General features: G+C 45.4%; 1 protein-coding gene across 3 annotated transcripts in view; it reads left to right on the top strand.

Annotated features, from left to right (window-relative positions):
• Positions 1–5,299: 5,299 nt before the first annotated feature.
• agap1 (ArfGAP with GTPase domain, ankyrin repeat and PH domain 1) overlaps positions 5,300–23,447 on the top strand; it is a 148,667-nt gene continuing 130,519 nt past the window's right edge. For all 3 annotated transcript variants that reach the window (XM_035394312.1, XM_035394311.1, XM_035394310.1), the window contains exon 1: positions 5,300–6,350. In XM_035394312.1, the coding sequence (XP_035250203.1) occupies positions 6,188–6,350 (163 nt within the window). In that variant the 5' untranslated portion in view covers positions 5,300–6,187. The remainder of the gene's footprint in view (positions 6,351–23,447) is intronic.

Below are 23,447 nucleotides of genomic sequence, written 5' to 3'. Positions count from 1 at the left end.
AATAAAACTTTGAGATAATCTGTCATTACAAATGTTAAACTTCTGTCTTTTTACAAGATCGATGATACAGCAGGCAGCCTATTTGTTCAGTATGTGAATGTCATTACTGTTCATAAGAGCCATTTAAGATCTTTGCATATAAAGTATAAATGACTAATATATCAAATGACTAGTATATCAACAATCAGAACAAAGGCTACATTTCACACTGAGTTTCAAGACTTGAAAGCCTGGCTTCAGAAGCAATGATGCAAAACAAAATTTGTTGCAGTCAATAAATATCACAGCAAAACATTTGATATGAGTACAATGGTTCAATATATAAGTTGGTAGAAACTGAATAAGTGTGTATATGTGTGCATGCGTGTGTGTGTATGTGTCCAAAGTCCAAAATGTCCTGGACACCATAAAATGTGAAAAAATAATTAATATATTTTATTTTTAATGAATATGCCTCCTATAATCAAAAGAATCTTAGAACTTTGCCCTCATTGATTTAAAAAAAAAAAAAAAACAAGTCATTCTTGTGGCATGTGGTGTTTCCACATTTTTGGCCACTATCTGTACATGTGCTACTGTGCGACTTTTCTGGGGTACAAGTCTTAATTTTTTCACTTGGGACAAGGCTGAAGGCTTTCTGCTGGAAATGTTAGCAGACAATGCTGGATTGTGCATGCTAACTTCCTGATTCCATAGGGACAGGAAGCTCAAACGTGGGTGGCATATCATAAGTCAAGGGTGCACAACTCCGGTCCTGGAGGGCTGGTCTGCGTGCTGGTTTTTGTTCCAACCAGTTACCTTAGTTTTTGTTTTCTGACAGCTCTATAAACTACGCTGGTTCACTCCTGTACTTGAGCACAGTAAAATCTTTAGGATACACATGCAGTCTGCAGCTGTAGCTGATGCTTATACAAATGTGATTGATATGATTGAACTAATTAAATAATTAGAAGTAGAAGTTGGCACAAAATCCTGAAACGCAGCAGCCCTTGTGCACCCCTGCCCAAAGGGAAGTCCCTGAACTGTAGCACAGATACTGCAGGAGTTAATGAAAACTGTCAGCCAGAAAAGGAATCTCCTGCAATTACTGGGACAGTAAAATCCCAAACTGCAAGCATAGGTGGTGCATTTTGCTGTCCCACATATATTCTAGGGACCTTTCACCAAATAAATTTCTTCCATGATTGAAGGGGCACTGTAAATAAAAATTTCAATCCCAGTTCAGGTTCACATTCAAGTTAATTTAGAATTTGAAATTCATTTATTGAACTTAAACAAAATAAGATAATATTCATAGGCTACAAATGACATAACCTGGGATTTTGTTATATAAGTTTAATCCTGACCAGAAGGGGGAGCTAAAACACTGGCTTTTGTCCTCCAACATTAATGCCTAATTGGTCTGCAGCCTGCAAAAATAAATAAATAAATGAATGAAAATTCTGCTTCTACAACCTGGCAATTGACGCACAACAAAAGATAAAGTGGCTGAAATATAAAACGCCATCCTTGCAGACACTGGCACGAACTTAACTAATGGGAAATAAGCCCACCTTTAAAATATATAACAAACCACAAACTGAACCAATATGAAATGAGCCCACCTTTATAATAAATGACAAACCACTCAACTGGACAATATGGAAAGACTGTGAAAACGTCTCCTAAAAGGTAATATAATATAAAAATAAGACATAAAATAAATAGATAATATTCTTACTATAAGGTAAGAATGTATCCCATTCTTACCTACATTTTTACCATTTCAAATCCCTTCAAAAACTCTTAAACTTAAACTCTTTCACAAAATGAAAATAGATCATTACGAATTGTATAACAGTAAAGAATCTCACAGGGGACACGCTGAAATCTGTAGGAAAGAAAAAAAGCCTATTCAACATCAGCAAAAACAGTTGTGTACATGCAGTTGAAGAAGCTACAAACGTAATTGTGTAATAATACAAAGCTGATCTCCAAAATAGGAGGTGGTGGTGGGCAAAAAAGAGACTTGTGCTGCAAGTCTTATGGCGGTCATACAAAGCAACTGCAAAATGTGAATTGTCCGGTACTTCGAGCCATCTAAGCACTTCTTGACCATAGGTGGATCCTTATATTTTTCTTTCTTTCATTGGTTTAATTCAATTTAAATGTGTCTATGATTGAGGTTTCTTTTTTCTTTGGGTGGAGGGGAGTTGGTCCGAATGTGTGTATGGGGAAGGGTTGAGGTGGGGTGTTATAGGGTGGAGAGTGGTTTGGGTTGATAAAGGGAAATTTTGTTTGGGTGCGTTGGTGGGGATGGGGTGGGGGGGAGCTTAAGGAATGGATTTTGTTTTGCCAACATTATCAGCATCCTGAAAGCAAACCAGAGAAACAACCAGCTCTGGTTTTCACTGAGCTTTTTCCATCAGCCAAAGGGTTAGACATGTCTGACTCTTACAAAGTCGATATTCAGTTTCCATTTGTAAAATTGCTGTATACAAATATTTAATGTTGTTTCTTTTAATGAAATTCCTTTTGGATTTTAAATTAAAGTTGAGTGGGGAAAAAAACATTTCCTACTATAAAATATTATAAAAACCAATAGAATGCTAACATTTGAAATACCGTGTGATGTCAACACACATGCACACATATGAGCAGACAAGAATGCTCACACACGCACATACACACACGCAGACACACACACACACACACACACACACACCTACATTATTGTCTAGCCTCTGTAAGAAATTGATTGTATTTGAAACTCAATGAAGCCTCTGTTTTGAAGCCTAAGCTGTGGATGGTTGGGGTCAGGGAACAAAGCCACCATAGCAAATGTCAAATGTTATCCAAAACCTATTCTGTTCGCAGTTAGCTTGCTAGTAAAAGTCAGCAATTCTCAGACATGATGAGACAAGTAAAGTATTTCCATAATTGAAATGGAGCCTGAAAACCAGAGTACTGTACATTGCTTCCTCAGAGCCTGTGCTTCATGATGCATAATAGACAGGAATGTAGATTTAGTCTAAAAGTCTAACAATATATATGATTCCCCGCTTGTGAAAGATTGTGGTCATGATTATCAAAGACTATGGGGTCATAGGGAAAATGCTGTTGCACAAAAGAGGGATATACTGTCTATAAAAACATGGGATTTCCTCAAACTTTCATGAGCTCTTCAGTCTTAAAACCAAATCCATTATTTTAGTGTAAATATCAGGCTAATTCAAGGGTCGTCCTTTTAATATTCTTTATAATATTCATTGTCAACCAACTGGTCAGCCACAGGTTATTTCAGTTGGAATATGCACCTAAAATAATACATGTATCGAATATTGAATATGTTTCATTTGACAAGGTTCATTCTAATATGAGTAATTCCTTCACTAATTCCATAAAAACAGTGATATCTTTCTGTATTTCATGATTAATGGATCAGTGATATCTTAATGGATTGATTTATAACACAGAGGTGTGTCCCTGATTTGATGGATGCCTTGCCACCTGAGGAGGGATATTGAGTTGAAAAAATCCAAGCAGCAACTGAATTCAATTGGTTTGGCCTCTTTTTCTTTCAACCAGACTTATCACCAGGGTTGTGCTGATAAGAAAATGTAGACTAGAAGGACTTTCAAGGTCACTGCGGAAGGACACTCTAAAATGTGTATCACAGCAGGAACAAAGGCAACAGGAACACAAAACCACAAATAAACAATGTAAATGAGAGCAAAGCTGATAATCAATGATAATGTAGAAATCTAAATCTGCGGATAACATGTAACGGTGACCTATCCATGAGTGTAACTTTACAACATGCTACCAGCATGTAGTGCCTATCCAACATTTTTATGCCAGCTCTGATTTCACTCATGTCTAAGTGATCAGTTGCTAGATGTGCGAGACGTCAGGATCTGTGAAGGTTCCGAGTGACAAGCATGAAAAGCAGGCAGATGAAGCATAAAAAGGTGTGCTTCGACTGTAGTTGCCTCAAAGACGGGGAGAGCAGCTCTTTGGTTCTGATAGGTGCATATAGCTTGCTGCACCGCTAGGAGGCGGGTGTTGGGAAAATGCGAGGTTTTATAGGTTTTTATATGCGGCGAAGAAATGAATCATGGCTTAACAATCATTCCAAGCTTCCGCTTCTCCCTTCCATATCAATACTTATAACGAAAACGAATAATAACAGCAACAGCAACAACAACAACAACAACAACAATAATAATAATAATAATAATACATTCTTTTATTATTATTACAGAACTACTTATCTGGGACTATTCCCTGTGTTTTTTTAATATATGCTACTTCACAATTCCAGGCTTACATTGTATCAATGGACAATCTTACGTGAAAAAGCTTAAGCTTAGTTTTTTTATTTTTTATTTAAATCCAATAGTCTATAAACAATTAAGATTATATTTAGCAAATTTCCAAAGTTTATGAGCAATTTTCTATATCAGTAGCCTACTTTTTGTTTACTGAATTCACATGCAAAATGATTAAATAAGTGCAATCCATTCATAGGCTCCCATGAACACCTTCACGACAGTGCCTGTCTTCTGTAAGGACAAAAAAAGCTTTAAGCAAGCGAAATAGTAATATATAGTTTTAAAAGAAAATATTGAAAAAACATATTGTATAATTATATTCTTCAAATGCTATGCTTTGACATATGCCTGATGAAAATGCAAAACTATTTGTGACATTCCTGTAGCCTATATAAATAAGCGAAAAGCTAGATGCTAATGTGGACAACAATGAAGTAGCCTTTGAACTACAGTTGCAACAAATGATCAACTTTATAGTTCGTTTTGCAGAACAAGTTAGAGTTAGGTTAAACTAACACTCCTTCACATACAATGTTAACAGTGCTATTGGATTACGTTAATATTTATATACCAAGGACGCTCCCTGAAGTTACCATTGCTCCAGCAGATCTGTACACTATCCTAATTTAGCACGGACAAAATCTACCTCTTGGGAATTTAGATTACGCATTGTTTTAAAAGACATAAAGCCTAGTTGAGTGGTTAATTATGTCGCACCCCCTTCAATAGACCTGGCTAGTATGTGTATGGCTGTAGCCAAGTTAAAAGCAACACTTGTTTTGTAACAATACTTGGCAGTGTGGGCTACTTCTGTTCATAACGAAACGATCTTTAGATATGGCATGATCTGTAGTTGAAACGATGCCGCAAGTGGTTATGATTACCAGTAACCAGGACTTAATTCCAATAGCTATCCCAAAGTCACAGATACATTATTTGGCAACATGGTCCTACGCAGCGCCTGCGCAACACTGATCCTCGTGAACAAATGCTAGGAGACGTCCAAGGAATGAGCAGGCGCAGTGATGTCAGACATTGGAGGAAGAAAATTCCACCCATCCACTGCATACGGATCAGGGAGAGGAAATACTGTAGTTGCTATTGTAATTAGTAGCTGGTATTGTTGTGGTCATATGTAGTCTTCCATACGCTGGTACCATGTGGGGCCGAATCGGAGCTGGAGTCGCTATCCAGTGCTAGCTCCCCAACTAGCAAACAAGATTAGTTTACTGCTAGGCATGACAAGGGGTCGGCTGAGTCACCAGGAGTTCTGCCTCCTTGTCCAGCACTAGCTAGCCAGGAGTCGGAGGGCCTGCTACTCCGCATAAGGAACTCGAGAGCGTAGCCTTCATAGCTTTTTCTACCTTTATAGATGCAAATCTAACGCTTGATGTTTTGTGGTTTATTGTCCCTGTAATCTGTGTGAAATTCGGGAGTGGATATGGGGAAGCTAGGTCGGGCCGACTGTGGAACACTGTCGCTCCGAGGAACTGGAACCAGGGGGGCGCAGTTTCTTTCCCCAGCGTTAGGGCTTCTATTTTGGGATCTGCTGTTTGGAATTACAACATCGTGCACCCTCTCTGAGGCACTTAACATCTGAGAAGCAGAATATTAGCAAAGAATACAAGACTGCACTTGTCTCTGCGCGCTAGCCACCTAGCTAGCTGGCTACGGTGGTAGCAAACATTACAATCAACAGCCAGCTAGCTTGCCAGCTGGGAGCGTTTGCTAGCTGTCAGGACCAAGCTAATCGATAAGAAATTTTAGTTAATGTTAGCTGACTAAATAACTGTAAAAACTCTTATTAGGTAGAGGGCTAGCTACCTATTTGGACATAGATTGAGAACAATTAAAGGACAAACACTACTGTTAAAATGAATTACCAGCAACACCTTGCCAACTCGGCTGCAATTCGAGCCGAAATCCAGAGGTTTGAATCCGTCCATCCGAACATCTACTCTATCTACGAACTCTTGGAGCGAGTTGAGGAGCCGATTCTGCAGAATCAAATTAGGGAGCATGTCATCGCCATCGAAGGTAAGAAAACATGCATTGCATTGATCACCTTGGTCTAACCAGTTAGCAGTTGTCCAGGATCATCACATTGTGTAACTAGGTAACCTGGCTGAAATTGATGCAAGGTAGCGAACGCTAGCTAACTGTTAGCTGAATGTAGAATGTCGGTGAAACGATTGATTGCTATTAAGCAAACGTACTACCTTACACTTTTTTGATTGTCGCCGGTGAGGGATTATTGGTTTCAATTTGTGATTAGACTGGATTTTTTTGTGTGCGGGGTATTACATGTTGCCTGCTGCATTTATTTGAACGTCTTTGTTGTCGCTTGTTGTGTATTTGTGGCTGTACACGGACCACCCGGCTATATTTTGTCACCTGCAATACTAATACGTCCTACTTAAGTAGCTTATATGTTTTATGTATGTAAGCTGTATTTTCTATATATAAGCCATAGTTTGCTGCGTCGGCTTGACCTTGCTGGTTAGACCGCATTCCCTTGTGTAATATTTTTAATATTTACACTTTATGCAAAAATAGTGTCGTTAAAATGTTAACTAGGGAGCTGCTAGTTAACAGCTTGTCTTCGTGCACCCTAGTTATAGCTACTGTATGTATAAATATCATAACATGTAATTTGCCAAATATGGTTGGTTAGCCAGGTAATTATTCTCTTACAGTTTTGCACACATTTGCCATGATTGGCCATTACTTCCTTTCTGTAGGTTCTTTTCTGTATTTAAAGTCAAATGTCAGATTTCGCAGATCCTTTGGGATCTCTTCACAATGAATACGTTTCGGAAGCTTGCATTAGGAACATATTTATTAACATCTGGGCAGATGTTAACCCTGAGAAAAGCCCATAAAACCTACCCTGGAATCCATGTGGCCTGCTTTTTTCTGTGATGCGTTTGCGAAAAAGCTACCTTTAGCCTACATGCCATGGAAAGTAAATTGTGTCCATTGTAAGGTCGTTGAGTGGTCATTGATGGTCACTGTCATCAAAATATGTGAACTTGGTTGCTTTGTATTGAAACAGTTTGTGCATAGAACAGACGTTGTTCAAATAAAGAGTCTTCTTCTGTGAATGGAGTATTCCGTCCGTCCCGACCCAGAATACTCCATATTCTTTGTTATTGTCTTATCTCAGGAGGAAAGCTTGCAGGATCACAGGAAAGCTTGCAGCACAGTTGTGTGATGTAGCCTAAATGTTTTTGTCTGGACCGCAACAGTGGGGCCAGCCCTACAAACGCGAATGTCTGTGAGTGAGTGAGTGAGTGAGTGAAGTTACACCATTGGTCGGCCGGATCACGTGTGTTAGGTCCAGCCATATACTAGGTTTTAACCTGGTCTTGTTTTTCAGTAGTGTTGAAGGGGGCAGCGGTGCAGTTTTGGAGTTGCGCTAGTTACTGTTATGTGGCTGGGCTATATCCCAGGTGGGGCATAGCTGTTGTATCCTTGAGCAAAGTACCTAACCTGATTTGCTTCAGTGAGTATCCAGCTGTGTAAATGGAGTGTGCCTATGTAAAGGACATGGGCCATGCAAAGGAAGGGGCTCTGTAAAGCTAGAACAAGGCCTTTCATGGACAGGCCTGAAATGAATTGGACTAACTGAAAGTTTTATTTAATTTGTGCATGCACGTTTATCTGTAGATAACACTTTAATTCGAAAACAAATTAACCGGCTACCATATTAATTTTGTAAATTAGTCTTTTTATTGCTTCTCACAGGAGGGGAAGCAGTGTGATTCTCAGCTTCAGGAATAAGCACTTGCTTAATGCTTTGTCTCCCACAATGCACCAGATGGGACAGATCTCAAACCCAATGATTTGATTCTTGATGCAGATGGGATTGAGCATTTACCAATCAATTGAGCAGGGTGTCCGTTCAGCTCCTGGCAGAGGTGAGCTCACTGCTCGTCTCTTCCCTCATGAATTTTTAAATTGAATTGCCCTAAGTAGTCACAAGTGAACCCTGCCAAGCCGGGAGATGGATGCGCTTATTGTAACTCTTGCTTGTTTACTGGATTCGGCCTGCTCAAGAGGGCAACAGGGTTACCCTATTTAAAGCAGGCCTTGTGTTTTGGAACGTGCAATTTTTTTCAGGCCAGGGCTCTCAAAAACGCATAAAGGTACTTAGTGAAAACTCTGGGGAAAACGCATCTCCCCCATGTACCAGTTTAGTGCTTATCTTACCACATTTTCTTTTGTGAATTCAGTTTGTAGCCCGTAGCATTTCTGCAGTCCTGGCAGTGGGGTTATCTGACTAGCACTGCCTGGATATGTTTGTGCCCCACAAGGATGACGTGCCACTTGGCCGGAGCCTTCGCTCCCAACATTTCTGTTCCCTTCCATTTTGTGTAGCGCTGTAGCAGGCTCTCCACACTCAAACCCCAGCAAGGAAAATACTGCAGGCTCGTGTCTCAACAGATATGCTCATGTTCGAATGCTCGGCCTCATCACCTTGGTTACGGCTTAGAGCAGAATGTCCTGCCTTTTACGCTTTCTCAGCCTCTGATGTATGATCGTGTGATAGCAGATAGAATCACACAATTCACCTTTTTAAACAGAAGGCTGCAGTTGTAGTTGGGGGTTAAGGTTAGGGGTAGGGTTAGGTACTGTCACTGACTAAAACAGCGATGCAGTAACTGGTACTGTCACTAACTAAATCAAAGATGTAGAGATGTTGGCCAGATCTGAGTGTTTGCTTACTCAACAGTGGCTATTTGAGTGTTAACAAAAAATTTTGCTTGATCGATGATACCAAATATTGGGAAAGGGTGTCCGTCTTAGTTGCGGGGATCCCCCTACTGTGGTGTACAGCTTTCAGGTGAACCCCACAACTGAAGGCTGAATCTCGCTCTACGCTAGCGTTGGGGCTTATGACCGTAGCGGGGATGATGATGATGATGATGATGATGATGATGATGATGGGCAGAGATATGGCCACTCTGAGGTGTCACCGCGCATTAATCGCCGCGGCCCGCCGCACGTCCGCGCGGATGGGGGTCATGTTTGCTCGCGAGGCCTTGGGAGGCTCTCCTCTGATCCCTTGCTTGACAGATGGCAAATCCTATTCCCAGGAACCGATGAATATGGAAAAAAAATGCAACGGATGCGCCGTAACCCCGGGCAGCTGCGCGTTCCTTAATGGGACGGGTGGCGTTCTGCCGAACACCGGGGGGCGGGGGGGGCGTGGGGCGGGCGTGGGGCGGGCGCGTGGCGCTGAGCGGGGGAGAAGGCGAGATGGCTCCGCAGGATCAGGGGAAACCTGGTTATTGCACGCCAAACATCACCGCTTACATAACGGCCGGCACCCTGCGAGCGGTTGAGAGGTGCTTTCAGATAATGAACGCGTGTTGTGCGTTACACAACCGCGGGGGCTTGCCGTGGCCACAGCATCTGTGGGACGATAGCGTGTCGTTGTGGCGTGCTGGGCTTTAGGACCGACCCGTTTACCAGCACAGGAAACGCGCAGCTCTCGTTTCTGACCTGAAGGATGCAACTGTGAGCAGCAGCATTATGAAAGAAGACCGCAGGAACTTTTACCTCCTCTTGATTTAGGCCAGACCAAGGTGAGCTGTGTCTTCATGCATCACACAATAGGCCAGAGTTGTCTGTAATGCATATTGTTACAATTGTTTGTGAAATGCACTATATAAATACATTTTGATTTGATTTGTTTTGAATAATGTTTGGTCTGGATCCTAAAATGTAAGTTTCTTATAATAAACACATCTTTCCAGTCCCTGTAGTCATTAAAAGGAGTCTGTTATGCCCTTTGTGGGGGCTAGGGGGACCAGTTCTCTATCATTTGACTTCCCTTTGAGCCAGGTTCCGTCCCTCTTTGCTGAACCAGCACTCCTGTTGCCATTACAACCCTTCCCAGAATGCCACAGCATCAGAGCGACCCAGTTACATTTATGGGGGGCATGGATATCGAGTACAAGCCCGTCCCAAAATGAATCTGAAAGGCCAGACGGTTGTGCATATCAGCCAGTGGCATCAGGGATGAGAGTGATGTCATAAATGGAAATGGTGAAGGTGTACCGGGGAGCCTGATGTAAATGAGGGGTGAGCGCAGCGCTAACCGACTGAACCAGACTGGGCAGCTGCAGGAGGCCGACAGAAATACTCACAATCGCTCAGGCTGAACGGGTCCTGGAAAAGTGCCAAACCGTGCTCAAGTACACATGACTTCTCCCACTAAAATAAGCACAGAGACTTGTAGATGGTGCCCTCTCCTCCAAAGCTGTCAAACTTTCTTTCAGCTCCAAATAACATGCTTAAAACGAAACGCTTTTCTCACTGGGTGGGCTTGAACTGTTCATGTTTCAGTTAACAACCGAATGTGTAACCGTAGCAGAGGCAGTGCTAATATGCATATGTAGAACATGAACGGCTCAGTTCCAACTGGCAGCACGTAGCAACCAGACCTGGGTCAAATATGACTTTGAAATGCTTTAGTCCAGCTGTTTAGATGCTGGTGAAAACACTCATCGAAATCCCAGAGAACTTTCAAGGAATAATGTTACAACCAAAATGTACAGTCATATAAAATAATACTTTTGCTTTAAATATTGGTGAAAAGGTGTTTATTTTAAAATGGCAGTAATTTGCAGGAAATTGTTAGCGCCTAAAGGGTTAAAGTATTTCAGATAGTTATTTGGCCCAGGTCTGATCAGGGCTAGTATGTAATAACTGCCGCGGGGCCTTTTTGAGTATCATTCACTTGTCAGCAGTTGAGCTTATGAACACTAGCGTGCTAGGAGCCTGAAGAGCATATTTGTGTTTCGGAAATTGATCCCGTAGCCACAGAAAAATCTGGAACGAAACAAAACATGCTGCAGGCTCATTATCAAACGACTTCCCCTGTGCATGTTAACGAGGCGATATGAGACAGCCGAAAACAAAAGGGGTCGCAGTCTTATCTTTGACAAATAAATGTAATCTTTGACTTAGATAGCCTGCCTTCATCAGTGTCTAACGTCTGGAAAAGAAACGTATGAACGTGTGTTCACAGTTGTCATCCCTGTTGCCCAGAGGGGCAGTTCTAATGATAAATCCCTTTGAAGAATGGCCTCATAAAGCCATTGAATGATATTTGCCATATTTCCCTGGAGTATCTTTGCCACTGTTATTGCGTTTTTTAATGGAAGACCCCATATTTTGTTATCGCAATATTCCGTTGCTCCCCCGATGTCTTGTGCCCTGTGAGAAGCGTATTCCACTGACTGGGTTTAGTTTTTCTGGAGTCCGAGTCTTCAGTTTGATTTATTTTGTGTATTCATGACAGCAATAACAGACAAAGGGAAAAGATAAACACACTTTACCAAACTTCCTTCGATGTGGAGGCAGGAGAAACGGTCCCCTAAACAAAGACTGTAATGTGATGTGAATGCCTCCTACGCTATTGTTTCCCAACAGTGGCTTTAATGGTCTAACTGTGCGACGTTTCGGCCCGTTTGAAGTCTTGGAGAAGGTCGATTTGATTGAAATGTCAAGGACTCAAGTGCTTGTGCTTCCATATGCTTCCGGAATGTAGCTCCCATTTTCTCTCGGCGAACCTTTGGAAGGGGTAAACAAGGCTTCAGCAGGCTTACCTAGCTCCCTGTCATCAACTTCCTAATGCAAACCAGTTTTGTAGAGAGGAATTGGCATATTAAACAATGTGAGCAGCTCGTAAGAACGTGTTCAAACGATTGAGAATGAAAGCGTGGCATTCATCTTTGTCATGTGAAATGTAGAACCAATGCATTTTTAAAGGCCCTGTGTGGTCATCATTCAAAAAATCGAGTTCTGTGATATTAAGCCTGCTTTAGTCAGTAGTGAGTTTTAAATTGTTTTTTTATTCATATTGAAAGCAATATAATTCTTATACCACTGCTCATTATAAAAGGATTTGATATTGACCCTTTGGAGACCATGTTGTTTAAATAAGCTGCGTGAGGGTTTGCATTTAACCAGTTAGCGAAACCGTTTAGCAGGCTGCCGAACAGGAGCAGACGTGAGGAGAATATCTATTACAGGACTGACACTGTGTGTTCAACCATCTCTGGCGTCTATAAATGACTCGCCGTTGGCAGGAAATTGTACTCTGTTCCTCTTTATAAATTTGGAAAGTGTGTATAGGCTGACGTCTTTGCTTGTGGGCACTTTATATGTCTCAATGCATGCAAGTCTGCATGCATTACCGAGTGTCTCTGCCCCCCCCCCCCCAGTCGCATTCCACTGTGTTCACCCTCCATCAGTTTGCGTTCTGGTATGAGGTGGAACCCATCTTTCCCCGTGTGACGCTACTGGCAATTACACGGCATCCCACGGGGCAACCCTCATCAGCACAGGTTCGATACCAGACTTAAGGGCCATCCACACCCTGGAACAGTGCTTTAACAGACTGAGCCACCCAATAGCTCATCTGATTTGTATCAGTACCAGATGCTTAGTGTGTGAGCATTGAAATCATAGGAGGACCGTCAGTGTATTGCTTGTGACACAGCTGGCCCATAATGCTCTCTCTCTGCCCAGCTCGTCTAATGAGGGGTGTAAAATGGCTGCCGCGCATCACCCAGGTCGGTGGTTGTGGTTGAGATGAGCCTCCCCCATTTACTGTGTAGTATGAAGAGCTTTGCAGCTTATAAAAGGTGCTGCAAAATGCAATCCATTGTATTATACGTAGTGTTGTTGTTGCTCTTGTCATTGGTATTAGTTTTGTTGTTTTTATTAAAAAAAACTGTAATTGGAGATGCACAACTTGGTGTGGGGGCTGTAGTGGTTTAGGCTAAATGAAATATTTATCATTGGAATCGGACAGATGCTGAGATTATGTCCGATGTGATGCCGCAGTACATGCGTGCTGCAGAGCTGATGTGCTTGAAGCACTGCTGGGGCTATAAATGAAGTGAAAATATCATGCTCAAAAAGAAGCCTAATCGTTTGAGCCTCTTATTTTAAAATCAAATTTTAATTAATCCTTCTTTGCCAGCCAGACTCAAACAGTGCTGTACAGACACCCAGTCTGTCTCTCGACTCATGCAGTCTGCCAAGTAATAAAGTAAGCAAGTTGACATATTTAGCTATAAAAATAAAATCAGATACTTTTCTCCTTCATAAGTTGACGTCTGTGCTGATCTACTTCCTCCATTAATGTGGATGTTGGGTTGCTGATTGCATTTGTGGCAGCTATCTGCTTCTCTACCCAGCTAATATGAGCAGATAAATATCCTTGATGGATGCCGGCCTATAATTTCCCATATCGTGCCTTCATAATAATTGTTGTTGCTTTTGTCGTCATAGCAGAATTGACGCTAGGAACGTGGCTGTTGTTATTTGCAGAACGCTTTTGGAGTGCATGCATTAATGAGCGTTCCTTTAAACAGTATACAAACATGATATTGTGATCCACACAGGGCTAGCGATGTTGCGGGGTCAAATTGCCATTAATATGTTACCAGTGATCTAATTGGCTAATGGGTTAGATGAGAGTGAGAGATAGGATTTGTTGGTAAATGTGACAGCTCTAGTATGGCAGTACGCTGGCTTTGTACCACTTTGGTAAGAGAAAGCCAGATTTAAATGAGGTAACCTGCAGTCTTTGGTGGTGGCAGTAACTTTGGTTTGATTATTTTTGCATAATAGGCTGAATGTTTTAAAGCAATTTTTGCTGTTCTGTTGACTCTAAGGGTGACCAGATTGTGTGGGCCAGTCCTGCATTTTGACCTTTTGTTCTTTGTCCTGAAAGGACTCCCTGCAGCCCATATTTTAAATGCAATGATAAGACTACACGCTGTTTTATTCATTCTTTCATTCAGTAAGCGTTCATGTCAATTTAAACTGTTAGACGGAATTTGAATGTTACTAGTGAGTCTCAAGAGCAAAGCTGCTTTTGTAATGTTTCTGATAACATAGGCTACGCGTACGTAGCCAATTATGAGCAGTGGAATTTCAGACATGATGTTAGCATGCCGACTAAAGCGCTGTACCTGAATGGCGTGGTATTTCTCAATGGCGGTATGACGGTGTGAAGCTCTGGACGCTGCCCAGCTCTCCCGCTCGCCCCGCGTAACAGCAAGCAGATGGTATTCTCCTTTCACCAGTGCTTGCTGGCGTGTTAGCGCCATTAATGAGGACCTGCGCAGCACGTCTGCGGACCTGCAGACCTGCCCGTCGTGTGGTCAGCCTCGGAGCGCGGGCGCGCATATAGACTTCCTGCAGAACCCCCGCAGAGACGCATAAAGAAACCGTGAGAGCACGCAGTAATGCGACACTGAGGCAGGGGGCGGGAACTCAACTGTTCACAGCGCTCTTGTGAGGTGAGTGCTTTCAACTGCTGAAATGGACGATTCTGGAAAGGTGTCAGAAAGCAGCTGGGATTATGTCTGGCTCTTGGTGCTGTTTGCTGTCAGAACAGCGAAGCAGAGATGTGAGTGTATCAGATGCAGAATCTGAAGTGCGCTTATTGCTGTCCCATATTTGCCTAGCTGTTTGATTGAATCCTTTGAAGAGGAGTGACTAATCACTTATATGACCATATATTACTAAGTGCGAGAACTCATCCGTTTGGATGCTTTATGTAACCTGCAGAGAGGAATTCAAAACACTGTCGCTTTTTCTGGTGGCAATTTTCACAAAATGATCGCAATTAAAGATAAACTTCAAGAGACAATCTGCCGTATTTTATGTAGAAAAGAGAATAAAGCTGCCCCAAAAAAGCCACCGAGATACAGGCCTAACAGATGCAAACAAGTCGCAACGTTATCAATTATTAACGAGTGGAACAGAAGAACACCGCCGTGGGGGATTGTACCGCGTTGCCCTCATACGGGGTGAATCTAGTTTCATCTCTGAGTCTCTGTATCCTCCGATGGTGTGACGGGCTGGCCATTGCCCAGCGGATCTGCAGTGCTGGGGGCTGGGCGCAGTGCGCTGCTCTGTGTGCGTGTAGCCTGAGGAGGACACTGACGTGGGCTAGGAATGTCAAAACCGCTAGACTTCAAGAAGAGGCAGAGCAAGCAAGCGTGTGCATAGGCGGCAGCCAAACAGTAGTAAAAAGTGAGTTTAGCAGGGCGATTATGAGCCTGCATTGACAGGATTATTGACAGGATTATTGGGCTGATGTGTAGCGGATGCTGTGTGGGGCCTGCTTCCTTTCGGCGCTCATTCTATTGGATCGCGGCTTTTACACAGGCCGCGATCCTGTGCGGGACTCCGCGTATGGTGGGGAGACACGTAGCATAGTATCAGCCTGATGTCAGTGTAGAAATGTAGTGTTGATGCTAGGGGTGTTATGATACATCAATCCAGATCAATGTATTGGTTCTGAACCAGTCGATACAATGTGATACAAAATTGATCCATATCGTTATGAATTGTGGCGAAACGCTTATGTGAATGTCTGTAATCGCATGGCGGTTTTGAGCTCCAGCGACACTGCCAGCATCACTGTTTACGTTTCTGACTCAACCCTCGTCATCCCTCGCGCTGGCGCTGTAATAACGTGCCAGGGTTGTTAACCACGCTTCTAAGGGCAGTTTCTGAGCAGCCCCCAGGAACCTGCCGCTGGACCGCGCCTGCTGGAATGCTTTTGGCGGTGATGACATGCTGCGACATGCCGCGTAACGTCCGCTGCGCGTCCACTCTGCTGCTGGTGTCGTTCCGGCCCTGTTCGCCCACCGAGGCCCCACTGCATCAGACGCGTCTCCGAAGACCAAGCGTCCGACGTCTGCGGCGTCGCCGATGAATCCGATTGGTTCTCACACAGCCGTGTCATCCACTTCCTGCGAATGCGCTCGTGCCGACCTGGCTGTTGGCTCACGGAATGGCGCCGGCAGTTTGAGCCCTGAAGAGTGAAACGGAACACCTGCTCCCGTTCCCGGGCGGACAGTTAGCCAGTCACCCGCTCGTTAGCCCGACCCGCGCTCAGTCTTTCTGAGGGGCGAGACTGAATCAGATCAGGAAAGGGCTTAAATTGGCGTGTTTGTGTGGCCTTAGCTGGCTGTAATTCGTCAGGCGTGGGAAAGGCGGAACCCCTCCCCCCCAGGTGGACGGTCTGTCGCCGGCCTGATTTAGGAAACCTAAACCTGCCTTTCACCGGCTGGTCCTCGCCTCGCTTCTTTAGTCTCTCTCTCTCTCTGTCTCTCTCTCTCTCTCTCTGTCTCTCTCTCTCTCTCTCTCTGTCCCCCTCTCTCTCTCTTCCTCTCTCTCTCTCTCTCTCTGCGCGCGTCTCCTTCTCTCTCTCTCTCTCTCTGTCTCTCTCTCTCTCTCTCTCTGTCCCCCTCTCTCTCTCTCTCTCTGTCCCTCACTCTCTCTCTCTCTCTCTCTCTCTCAGTCTCTCTCTCACTGTCACACTCTCTCCATCTCTCTCTCTCTCTCTCTCTCAGTCTCTCTCTCTCTCTCTCTGTCTCTGTCTCTCTCTCTCTCAGTCTCTCTCTCTCTCTCTCTGTCTCTCTCTCTCTCTCAGTCTCTCTCTCAGTCTCTCTCTGTCTCTCTCTCTCTCTCTCTCTCTCTCTCTCTCTCTCTCTCTCTCTCTCTCTCTCTCTCTCTCTCTCTCTCTCTCTCTCTCTCTCTCTCTCTCTCTCTCTCTGCGGCCTCCTGATTCCCTCTGGCCGGCGGAAGCCGCGATTGTGAGGCTGACACCGGGCCGCAACAATGGCGTGCCGCAGATCCTCAGGAGGTAAAAAATAGCCTGCCCCCCCCCCCCCCCCCGAGCCCCCGAAGCTTTCCTGCCAGGGGAGCCATTCAGCGGGACATCCCCTTCTGGGCCGCTCCAGTTCCCCACGGGGCGCTGTCACTTCCCCACCCCTCCCCCACGCCCGCCGAGGGCCCGGTGCAATCTGGCACAGCTCCTGTAGTTCCTCTCTCCACTCACCGGCTTCCTTAAAATCTGACCCCGCGCCACAGGCTCATACTCTCTGCGCTCAGGGCGGTACAGAGCGACGACCCCGCCCACTTTGAGGACATCCAGCACCTTCAACCCAAATGCATCTATTGAGTGTAGGCGGAGCCTAAAGCGATGGGTCTTGTACCTGTGCCAGAGAGGCTGGGGTATTAATGTGTGTATTTGCATGTGTATGCGGGTGTGTGTATGCACATAAAACTGTGTGCTAACTTTCCCAAAGTTCCACCTAACTCATCGGCAAGCTGAAGAGTGCCTTTGAGGGATAAATTATTAAGATGCATAATTATTGCATTTGATTATTGTATAATCATGCAAAATTGATACTGCCACGTGACTGTTTTCTCAGAGTAACACAGCGAGCTTTGGCTGGTAACCTGCAGGTGTGTGTAACTTGTTTGTGTGCGGGGGGGGTGGGGGGGTGGGGGGATGGGGTGTAGGCCGGGGGGGGGGGTCATTCTTTGAACAATGAAAGGCTCTTCCTGTATTTCCAGTGTGTAGTGAGTAAGCATGTGCACAGCTGCTTTCATTTGGGAGTGTTATTAAAGGTATCATTGGGATTTAAAAAGCCTGGGGACTGTGAAATATCTGGAGTCATGAACAGAACTCGTACGAGTGAGCTGCCATCATTAATCCCCATCTGTGCTGCCATGAGATGGACCTTATCTCCTCATTTTTCAAAGGGTTTGCAAATATTGAAGATTAAAATTTGTCCATTTAAAAAAAGTGCAGCCTTTTTTGCTCATCCCTTTGTGTGTGTATGTGTGTGCACGCGTGTGTGTGTGCAATTTCTAATATGAAAGATGATAAAGGGCCAGTGTAAAGCTCGTTTAAAATAAGTGTAAAATAACGTTTAAAATAAAAAAAACTCAGAACAGAATAGTTGTAATACATCATCCGGGTGGAATGCTGGTAAAAACAGGTTCACTAATACAGAAAGGGAGCCGCAGTGATTGAACTGAACGACAGAATAATCTAAGGATTTATAACCTAAAATCAGAACCTTACAAACCTCAAACTTACAGTCAATCTTGCTAGCACCCTGTTGCGGTCGCACCTGGCTCATGTAAGGCGGAGGTGAGCAGCGAATGTACTCACTGCTGCGTTAGTGCTCTGCATTTCACTGCCTGGTGCATTATTTGCGGTGGACTGGCTGATAAATGGTTGAATCAGCTGACCCTTCTCAGATTGTGTGCAGCTGCTCTCCCTCTGAGGCGGTGGACTCCTGATACGCTGAGCCCGTGTGCAAACACGCCGGCCCTGTCGCAGACGCATGCGGGAGGAACCGCTGCCAGCTTCTGCACAGTCATTCGGGCCGCACCGATGAAGCGACTTTCCGACCGGCGAAAGAGCGAAGGCTGCCTTCAGAAGGAACATCCGAAGTGATTTCCTAATGATTGCAGTATCTATTATTATTATTGTATAACTGCTACTCCGCAAGTATTTTACAATGATGATTTGTTTTAAGAATGTCTTAAGAATGTTTGCATGTTGACATTTGTATATCTTTTTTGAGCCTTATTTATATCTCTGGCAAATGTGTACTAGGTGTGGTAAATAAATAAATACATGAGAAATACAAACGCTGTGCTTTAATATGGCTAGTGTGTGTGTTGTACAGCCAATGCTGTTAAAATGGCTGATTTATAAATAAGTACCTTTGATAAAGCTTTCTGTCCTGACGTACTGTAAAAGCAGGTGCCAACATGGCGGCTAGGGTACCTTAGCTCTTGATGTGCTGGCAGACTACACAAGGAGGCCCAAATGTTTCTAGCACATGCTACAAATACAATAAATGTAACAGTATTTTCCTTGCCTGTCTTCAGCCCAGACTTTACGCCTAAGAGATTTTCCCAAAAGCCTAAAGTGTGCTGCTTAAGACTGATAATTTGGTAATTATTCAGACTCTGAATTAACATAACAGATTAGCATATTCAACGAGGACGGTTATCTGCGCGGTAGCAGTGTCTGACCAGAGGGGTTGTGTCGCATGCTAACCTCGACGCCAGATTGCATCAGAAGCCCGGAGACGGGCTGCCGCTCCGGATTTCACGCAGCCCGAGGAGTCCCAGGGGCGCTGCGAGCAGCCTGCAGGGCCAATGCTAATGTGAGTGGGCTGGGGAAGATTAAAGCGCTTTGTAAAGTAATGGGGTGAGCCTTTCAAGGGCGTGCTCTTTGTGTGCCTGTGTTCCCCTTTTTCTCGTTTCGGCTTCCGTTCCACTAGACCCGACGATCCCGATCAGAGAGATGAAGGAGAGCGAAGGGCTGAAGAGCCCGCGCTCGCAGGGCGAACAGCAGGGCTACGGGGAAGAGCCGCGGGTTTGAGAGAAGAGGCTAATTGTCGTCAGAAAGGATCAAACAGGGAAGCATCGATGGCTTTGTGCGCAAAGCTACCGTCTGAGAGAGGGGAAAGTCAATCGATGCGGCTGCGATGGATGAACTGGAGGAAATGTTGGGCGTCAGATCAGGAGGAACAGCTTGCGAATGATTGGAGGGAGAGAGGGAGAAATGTGGTCTGGGAGTCACCCCATTGGCTACCTCCGTGACTACTCATGTTTCCCTACCATGGGCGATTAGCACTCTGTCCAGTCAACATAGTCTACATCTCCACTCAGCTGTAGGTCTCAATCTGTTCTTTCAGTCCATCATAATGGGGATAGTTTATTAGGGACGGACTGGATAGGTGCTTTTGTGTGAGCTCTCATTTGGCAGGAGAAAAAACAGAAATGATAAATACTGTGCCAGTGTTACTCACTTTTTTATACGAGGGAGGAAAAAGACTCATGTTGCAGAAAGACAAGACATCCAATCTCCTCGTGAAATGGGGTCCTCCCTCTCTCTTTGAAGGGTTTGAAAGCTTGATTGTTCTCCTTGGCTCTGAAGAGCCTTTCTTTTCTCTTTTTTTTTTTTGCAAGTCAACGGGCACGCAGCAGACTGTACCATAGAAGCTTTTGGCTGTAGAGCGGTTTCTACCGGTGGACAGTGATGACCTTTGGGTTGCGCATGGCCCCAGAATGAAGTAAAGGTCAAAAGCGGGACAGCGTCCGCTCGGCTGAAAGTGGCCTTTACACGACATGCAAATGGCCTCTCTCACGCTGCTGGAAATGCAGGCTGCCCTGAAGAGCACAGCCGTGGAGGGCAGTCAACCGACACTGCTAATAGGCTAGTTATCTGCTTCCTGGAGAAGCTGTTTTATCAAGCTAGCATAGTGTCTGTAGAGCCGACTGCTGTTACATTGACGGACAGCCTTGCCTCAGCAGTGACGCCTGTTTAATAGGCTATCCTGATGTAGCGTTAGATGCTTAACAAGGCGGAGCGGCAAAATGATGGGCTTCAGTGACCGCACATTTTCAGGGATTCGCTGCTTTGGCTGTGCAGCGGAGGACGGCCTTTTGATTGGTTCACAGCGCCCAGTGCCGTACGTCCACCCGCTGTGGCTCCCGTCCCCAGAAGGGGAAAGTCCCCTCCATTAATCAGCGGCGCAGGGCTGTCTGCAGTGCAGAGGCTGCTGTCGGGCTGCGCTAGCTCGCGCCGAGCTCTGAGAGAAGAGCAGGCTCTGGTCTGCGGGTTTGCTCGCTGTCAGAGCAGAGGCAGAGAGCGCGGCACAGAGCGCGGCTAAAAATAAGCGCTCTGACTCACCGAGCCCCTCGGGCCGGAGCGGCCGGCGGCGTCCGCGCGTTTGCGGACGAGGCGTTCCTGGTACACGACGCGTCGCTCTAATCCCGGAATGACAGAACGAGACAAAGCGACTGCCTTGTGCTCGACAAAAACTAGTGGCTCGAACTAGGATGGTTTAACGTGCCTCCTCAAAGCACCACTGAGCTGAAAAGACAATAGAATGTATTAAGTAAACATATCAAATGTCTGGACCTGACAGAAAAGATGACCTTTCTGTGCATTGTCTGCTTCTGAATTAATTGCTCTCTTTTGTGCTAAAAATAGACAGTTCTTTGCGGAATGGTCTGGTGACTTTTTTAAAAATGCGGGAAATGTTAACATACAGCCGGATCCCTGTGATCAGGCGGCAGATGACCGCTTTGACGAGACGGCGTGGCGCTCCGCGCCGGGCGAACGCGGTTAGCGCTGGTCGAGCTGGCAGGATCGGCCAGGAGAGAGAGAGAGAGAGGGAGGCTGCATTACAAACTCCGCAGGGACCTGAGCCGGATGACGCAACAGCTGATGTAATTCGAGCTGACGTCAAATTAAAACGGGAAAGACAATGGCGAGGAAGACTGAGAGAAGAGGCCACGCTTGTGTTTTGTGGGAATTTGTGTTTCGTATGAGTAAGCGTGGTGCCAAACTGCGTGTGTCACAGGGCTCGTTTTTTTGCAAATGGGAAACTCAGCAAGAGGACAAATATTTTTGCTGCATAGATGTTATTTTGGGTGGACGACTTCCTGCCTGTTCCAGTAGCTGTTTTTCAAACGAGCGTAACGGGGGGAGAGCCTTGCTGTCTGTCAGTCCGTTTTCAGGCTGCTGGTGTCACCGCTGGTAAGGGCCTTCCTGAATGTGTCGCCTCCTGTGGCGGTCCGGCTGCTGAGGCAGCGTTCGCTCCTGCGCGTTTCAGTCGGCTGGTAAGGGCCTTCCTGAATGTGTCGCCTCCTGTGGCGGTCCGGCTGCTGAGGCAGCGTTCGCTCCTGCGTGTTTCAGTCGGCTGGTAAGGGCCTTCCTGAATGTGGCGCCTCCTGTGGCGGTCCGGCTGCTGAGGCAGCGTTCGCTCCTGCGTGTTTCACTCGCCTGGAAAGGGCCTTTAAGAGGGAACAAAAGAGGGCATTTTGCAGACACTCGATATCCACTCACATCTGTAAGCACATGACACTGCGGCCTGTGTTTTTTTTTTTTTCACCTGGTACCCATTACATCACATAGCAACAAGCCTCTTCATAGTAACCACTTTAACCAACATTCCAAATGGATTGGAGGAAAAACACTACCATTGGCATAAAATAAAAATACATCTTTAGCCATTTTATCTCATTAAGTGATTACATTCCTGAGGTTTTATAGACTTGATGGTTTGAAATGATAGTAGTCCAAGATATTCCACAAGGCCGATCTACAGATCTGTTACGTCATGCTACAGATTGTAAGACATTTGTTCCAGAGTTCATGTTCCAAGAGTCCATGACCCACTCAGGTTCAAGAGTCCATGACCAACTTAATGGATGAATGAATTTTCCATGAAGTCCACCTTTTAATGAAGTGCAGGCTGTCACACACTCAAATATGGTGTTAAGCCATCTTGTTTAAGCACATGTGCAAACTACTGTATGCAGACTGTACCTGGTACATTGTGTCGTATAACAGGTACAGTGCTCAAACTGATTGATGTAAATGTGAGTGGAAGGTATTTGCAGTCTCTTTGGTTCCCGTGTTGACTCGCTGCACACCCCAGTCCCTCCCCCAGCCCACGGTTTGGGCCCCGCTGACTTAACATGGGTTGAGTGGCCCTTTCTTGTACTGTCACTGTATTTAAGATGTAAGACGTGACCGCAGATAGGGCTCTTATTCTGTAACACTCAGGACGCATTGAGAACATGCCGTCCCAGCAGCTTGTACCGTGGGAAAGGGAGTTGACCCCGCCCCCCCCAGAAGACTGCGCATCGCGCTGCGGCATCTCACGCACGCCCGCCAGGCCGCCGACAGCCGTCACGTAAACAGTCTGGACACGTAGCGAGAGGCATCCCAGAGCAGGGAGAATCTGGAGCGTGAAGAAGTTCCTGTTTGTGTGCGGACCTCACCGGGCCCTCGAGCCACCAGGCGACGTTAACCCGCCCGCACGCGCGCACGTCGCGTCTGTTCACGGGCGCTCTGTTCTCCCCCTCGTGGTCACGGCGGCGGACGCTGACCGGGGCGAGTGACGGGAGAGGATCTGGCGCTCGCTCAGACGCCCGGGCTGTGAGATCTCACCTCCTCCTCGGCTCCGCGCTGCACCGCCAGCAGGGCCACTGGCTCCGACGTTGCCGCAGATTTGCATTCGGAATAATCAGACATTTGAATGTTCTGTGACTCCAGTGCGCCTAACTGAAACCCAATTTCCTACACCCTCCCCCCACCCCGAGGGACCCTGTGAAATATTTTCTGTGAAAACAATGGCTTGCCACAGAGATACAGTGTTTGCCCATCCTGCGGGTTGGGAAACTGAACAGTGTCTATGAATTATCTATAGCCTTTTTTGTTGCAGGTTTCATAAGCTGCCTGTAATATTGATGAGGGGAGCTGGA

This window comes from Anguilla anguilla, chromosome 15, assembly GCF_013347855.1.
Source record: "Anguilla anguilla isolate fAngAng1 chromosome 15, fAngAng1.pri, whole genome shotgun sequence".
Lineage (NCBI taxonomy): Eukaryota > Metazoa > Chordata > Actinopteri > Anguilliformes > Anguillidae > Anguilla > Anguilla anguilla.
The sequence above is the reverse complement of the archived record's forward strand: the minus strand, read 5'-3'. Positions and strand labels throughout refer to the sequence as shown.